This window comes from Euleptes europaea, chromosome 14 (genome assembly GCF_029931775.1).
Source record: "Euleptes europaea isolate rEulEur1 chromosome 14, rEulEur1.hap1, whole genome shotgun sequence".
Classification (NCBI taxonomy): domain Eukaryota; kingdom Metazoa; phylum Chordata; class Lepidosauria; order Squamata; family Sphaerodactylidae; genus Euleptes; species Euleptes europaea.
Genome location: NC_079325.1, coordinates 53,458,624 through 53,464,623, shown reverse-complemented (window position 1 = coordinate 53,464,623; position 6,000 = coordinate 53,458,624). Strand labels below are relative to the sequence as shown.

The 6,000-nt window shown below is 45.6% G+C and overlaps 1 protein-coding gene across 1 annotated transcript in view; it reads left to right on the top strand.

Moving 5' to 3' along the window:
• Positions 1–228: 228 nt before the first annotated feature.
• ZER1 (zyg-11 related cell cycle regulator) overlaps positions 229–6,000 on the top strand; it is a 30,171-nt gene continuing 24,399 nt past the window's right edge. Inside the window, exons 1-3 of the mRNA XM_056860971.1 lie at positions 229–483; positions 2,110–2,260; positions 4,536–4,966. Coding sequence (XP_056716949.1) covers positions 326–483; positions 2,110–2,260; positions 4,536–4,966 — 740 coding nt within the window. The 5' untranslated portion in view covers positions 229–325. The remainder of the gene's footprint in view (positions 484–2,109; positions 2,261–4,535; positions 4,967–6,000) is intronic.

The following is a 6,000-nucleotide window of genomic DNA, read 5'->3' as shown; positions in this document are numbered from 1 at the left end:
ACTATCTGACAGACTTGTAATCTTGACAGGGCAGGCGTGGGGTTTTACCTACCAAAGCCACATTTCTTTCTTCTCTGTGGGGCAGCTGAGTGGGCATTTCATTAGTTGTTGGTGGGGGGGCAGTGTTGCAAACTTCTGCTCTTAGCTAGTTTTAAAGTCGCTGATTGTGTCTCTTGCATCTTCCTGCAGTTCTCCTGGTATTGCTGTAAATCCCGTCAGGAATCACCGTAGACCAAGGAGAGGGAATTCGGAAAGAAAGGAATCTTCCTTCGCCCCACATTCCCCTCCCTCCCTTTCTCCCCTTCTCCCTGTCTGTTGCCACAAGATGGCTTCCGACAGCCCCGAGTCGCTCATGACGCTGTGTACAGATTATTGCCTTCACAACTTGGAAGGGACTCTCTGCTATCTGCTGGACAACGAGACCCTCCGGCTCCATCCAGACATTTTTCTGCCAAGTGAGATCTGCGACAGACTCGTCAACGAGTAAGTTGGCAGTGTGGATGCTCTCTTCCGCTAGATTTTTTGTTTTGAGCTGTGTCTGTTTGGCCTGAATTGTAACATTAGTGTCCGACAAGGGCTAGCCAGCCTCAGAAGTAGCAGCTCTTCCTGTTTGTTTGTCCCTGTCATCTTGGAATTGAAGGTATTCTGCCTCTGAACATGGAGTTTCCATTTAGTGGTCACCACAGTTATTAAAGCCCTGTAAGCTACTGCCTATCTCCATGTTTCCTGGTAATGAATTAGGATCCATTTATTTTTAATGATGCAGAGGCTTGAATTGCCCTAATGAAACAATGAAGAGTGAATGAAAGTGTGTCCTTATTCTGTCCTCCCAACTATCCTGTGAGGCTGAGAGTGAGTTCGAAGAAGAACCCTCGGAGAGCCCTAATGATGACAGGAGATCTGAACGCCCGTGTGCCCTGTATACAAACTCCATGGGCATTTGGTTCTTGAGTGTCACTAAACTCTAGAGCTGCAACATTTAATAGATGCATTTATTAAGAAGAAGAAGAGTTGGTTTTTATGTGGTGACTTTCTCTACCTTTTAAGGAGAATTAAACCAGCTTACAATCTCCTTCCCTTCCTCTCTCCACAACAGACACCTTGTGAGGTTGGTGGGGCTGAGAAGGTTCGGAGAGAACTGTGACTGGCCCAAAGTCACCCAGCAGTCTTCATGTGTAGGAGTGGGAAAACCAGTCCAGGGACTAGAGTCCGCCTTAACTTGACCAAACTCTTAACTTGACTAAAAAAGGCATACTCAGTTAATTGAGCAGTAGGTTTTAAAAAGTATGCTATAATATGTAGAAGAGAAGAAGAAGAGTTGGTTTTTTATATGCAGACTTTCTCTACCACGTAAGGGAGACTCAAACCGGCTTACAATCACCTTCCCTTCTCCTCCCCACAACAGACACCTTGGGAGGTAGGTGTGGCTGAGAGAGTGTGACTAGCCTAAGGTCACCCAGCTGGCTTCATGTGGAGGAGCGGGGAAACAAATCCAGTTCATCAGATTATCCTCCGCCGCTCATGTGGAGGAGTGAGGAATCAAACCTGTTTCTCCAGATCAGAGCCCACCACTCCAAATCACCGCTCTTAACCACTATACCACACTGTGGATGACAAGCCCCATCTTAAATGAAACAGTCCTTCCTGTATAGATAGATAAAGGGGGTACTGCTTCTAAGAGAGGCATCTGAAACAGCGTTCGTTCTGAAGTGAGAGATATTGAGATGTTCCATACCACTTGCGCCTATCTTCTAAAAACAAAGGAAGAAAGGTTTTTTGCTTTAAATGCATAATTATTCATGTACCAGTCAACACAGTGTAGTGGTTACAGTGTTGGACCAGGATCCAAGATACCCAGGTTTGAATCTCCACTCTGTCATATGGGACTTTCCTATGTGATCTTGGGCTGGTCCCACACTCTCAACCTAACCTACTTCACCAGGTTGTTGTGAGGATAAAAGAGAGAATGTTGTTGCAACCACTTTGGGTCCCCACTGGGGAGAAAAGTAGGGTGTAAATGGCAAAAGAAGTACTCTGCTAAGGTTTCTTTAGTTGGCTGGCAGCCCTTCTGAAATCCGCTCACTGCCTTGATCTCTGTTTCTTGCACAGGTATGTGGAGCTGGTGAATTCCGACAGCATCTTTGAACACAACGAGAGCTTCTTTACCCTTTTCTCCGATCCGCGGAGCACCAGGCTGGCCCGAATCCATTTGCGGGAGGACATTGTACAGGATCAGGACCTGGAAGCCATTCGAAAGCAGGTACCCCTTGTTCCAATCCCTCTGGAGCAGCACCGTCCCCTCAGCACCAGTCCTGTGTGCAGTAGTGGTGAGGAGCGCCATGGGGTAGGGTTGTCAACCTCCAGGTAGTAGTTAGAGATCTCCTGCTATTACAACTTATCTCTAGCCAGTAGAGACCAGTTCCCCTGGAGAAAATGGCCACTTTGGCAATTGGACTCTATGACACTGAAGCCCCTCCCCTCCCCAAACCTCACCCTCCTCAGGCTCTGCCCCAAAAACCTCCAGGTATTTCCCAATCTGGAGCTGGCAACCCTACATGGGGGTGTATATGTGAAGTGGTGAGAAATTACGATCCACTCAGCTAAAATCCACATCTCCCCTCCAAGGAGATTAGCGTGGAGTATGGGGTTGGTAGCATTTCCTTTCTCTTTCATGCCAGAAAGAATACCTCTTCTAACACCATCTTAGAAGAGGTGTTTCTTTTTTCTCTCACGGCTTCTAAAATACCATTTTAGAAAAAGCATTCCCACTTCCTCTCACAGCAGAGGGCATGATTTTCCTAATACCATCTTACAAGAGGCATTCTCACTTTTTGTCTCACATCTGATGGAATTCCTCTTATAAAGGAAAGGTATTCCTCATTCACCTTGACCTGGATGGCCCAGGCTAGCCTAATCTCATCAGATCTCAGAAGCTAAGCAGGCTCAGTCCTGGCTAGTACTGGGATGGGAGACCATCAAGGAAGTCCATGATCACTGTTCAGAAGAAGGCAATGGCAAACCACCTCTGCTCTGACCTGGATGGCCCAGTCTCGTTAGATCTTGGGCTAAGCAGGGTCAGCCTTGGTTAGTTATTAGATGGGAGACCCCCAAGAAAGTCCAGGGTTGCTTTACAGAGGCAAGCAATGGCAAACCACCTCTGAACATCTCTTGCCTTGAAAACCCTATAGTGTTACTGTAAGTCAGCCAGCATTTCCCCACTATGTTAAAGAAACAAAGCAATAGCAAAATACAACATAGGTAGACCTACATGTAACACTAGCTGTAAATCACAATAAACACTACTATGAAGCAATGTAAAGTGTTATGTTCATTCACAATGCAGGCATATACATCAACTGCTGTCTTCTCAGGTACAACGGGAATTGATATTCCCCACAAAAGTGACTAAATCAAGTCCATCAACTGAAGGCACTCCGCATAGCGTTTTCAGCATTTTTGTGTGGAGTGCCTTCAGTTGATGTACTTGATTTAGTCACTTCTACAGTAATGCCTTCAAAAACAGAAAGTTGTTATTCCTATTCTAATGTATTTGCTCGACTAATTGACTAAAACTCACACAATCAGTCCCTTTTTACTCAAATGCAAGACTAGTGTTTCCCCAGGTATCCATAAAAAAAGAGGGGGTCATCTTATATTTGCATAGATGTAACATTTATGTCCAATTATCCATTTTTGTGTGTGTATATAACATTTTTTTAAGGGAAACATCTTCCTTTCAAGTAAATCCGGTCCTTCTCTGATTGGGGCAATAGCTTTCCTTTTTCAGGCTCCCATGAGCCAAAGGTCTTGAGCAGTAAATGGGGAGCCTTTTTTTCTTTAAGGAACACATGGTGGAGAGAAACTAGGGCGCCACCAGTGTTGTTCTTGGCTCTCTACCCACCAGCAAAAAGGGGACTATTTTATCTTTTGTTACGGTGGCAGGTAATTTAATTAAAATAGGTGTAATCCATTGATTGCAGTAAGAATTGTATTGGGGACATTCTAACATTATATGAAATAGTGTGTCAGCTCTCTTCAGATCACATGGACAATGTCTGCCTGAATAAGGTAAGTTATCGTATCTTCCATTTAACACCGCTGAAGGAGCGGCATTCAAACGAGCGAGCATAAAAGCTCTGTGGTAACAAGGCACTGTTAGGTTGCTAAAATAAGTTGGGGTTCGCAGAGTTGGAAGGATACCCAAAAATTGGGTAGAGCATACTCTCCGAGCACGCATTATGGAGCTGGAATAATCTGATTTTTTAATATAATTTTTGATGGTTAATATAGATTCTTTCCCCCCCATACTTAATAAAGTATTCTTAGATAGGCCTAGATATGATTACTTATCAGTTTCTTGCATCCAATGGGAGCATTGGGGCAATAACCTTGGTCCTGTAGGAACTCCTTCTTTCCTGCATAACGGACGTTGGCTTCCTAGGGAGGCAAGCCTCACACTCGGAGAGCCCTGTGCGCAAGCCATTTCTAATTCCTAGAATTAGGAATCCTAACTCTCTGTGGTTCCCTGCTCTTAGGACCTGGTGGAGCTCTTCCTAACGAACTGTGAGAAGCTGACGGCCAAGAGCTTGCAGACGCTGACGAGCTTCAGCTCCACGCTCGTCTCCCTCAGCCTCTTCGGCTGCAGCAACATTTTCCTCGAGGAGGAGAACCCAGGGGGCTGTGAGGACGATTTCAACCCCAGCCGCCAGGTCTTGGTCAAGGACTTCACCTTTGAAGGCTTTAGCCGCCTGCGCTTCCTCAACTTGGGCCGGATGACCGAAGGGGTGAACGTGGAGACCCTGATCCGGCCGTTGGCCTCCCTCACAGCCCTGGACCTCTCTCACATCCAGCTGAACGACATCATTTTCCTGACACAGTGGAAGGACAGCTTGGCTTCTTTAGTGCTTTACAACATGGACCTCTGCGAGGAGCACATCCAAGCGATAGCACAGCTGCGGAAGCTCAGGTCAGCAAACGCTCTTCTGCCATGTTTAGCCTCAACCGCATGTGTGCATTGCGTTGCGGAACTTGCTGCCACAAGGTGGTGGCTTCAGCTCTTTGATGAAAAATCACCGAGGACAGATTTATCAGAGTGCGCTAGCAATGATAGCTAAAAATAGAACCTCCTTATTCTGAAGCAATAGACCTTTGATTGCCAGGTGGCGTAATCAGAGCAGGAGAAGGCAAACAAAAGAGTTTTGCACGCTAAAAAACATTCTGAAGTTGGGCGGTGCACATTCTGTGCCGAGTAAAACTGAAATCTGTAAATGACACATACTGAACAAATTTGTACTTTGTCTTTTTTTGCATGATTTATTCTGCAGTTTAACTTTTTTGCACATTTTAGTCTGCTTTTTTTTTAAGTCATGGGGAACATCAAGGAGCTGTTAAGGTACAGAAGCTGTCTCCCAACCACTAGAATTATTGACTGTCCCCTTCCTAGGTTCTCAGGCAATGAACCATATTTTTCACATGCGTAAGAGTTAGAAACTTGTTTCAGATTTTGTTTTTTTAAAAGGTTAATTCTGTAGCCAGAGCCCTCTGTTCTTCACACTCACCAGACTGTGCCACACAGGCCGCTCTGAATGCCTTTAGTACACTGCCTCGTGACATGGTAGTAGCCACTTTGAGGCTTTTAAAAGATGAGTTCATGCAGGAAAGTTCTGTCAGCGACTATGATGGGTAATTTCAGCCTTCCTTTTCAGTAGCAGTCCACCTCTGAATACCAGATGCTGGGGGACAAACAACCTGGAGAGGGTGGTTGTCATTTTGTTTGTGGGTTTCCCAGAAGCATTTGACTGGCTGGAAGCTGGACTAGATGAGTGTTCTACGGTTCCCTTAAAGGATGAGATATATTTATGGTCTGTTCCTAACTACAGTAGCTCAGAATGGAACCTCCGTGGTCAGCCTGCCTCTACCAGACCCCTGGAACAAGCAACAAGAGAAGGCATGTATGGGCTTGCTGGAAGTACCAGGCTGATCACTATTGGGACACAGGGA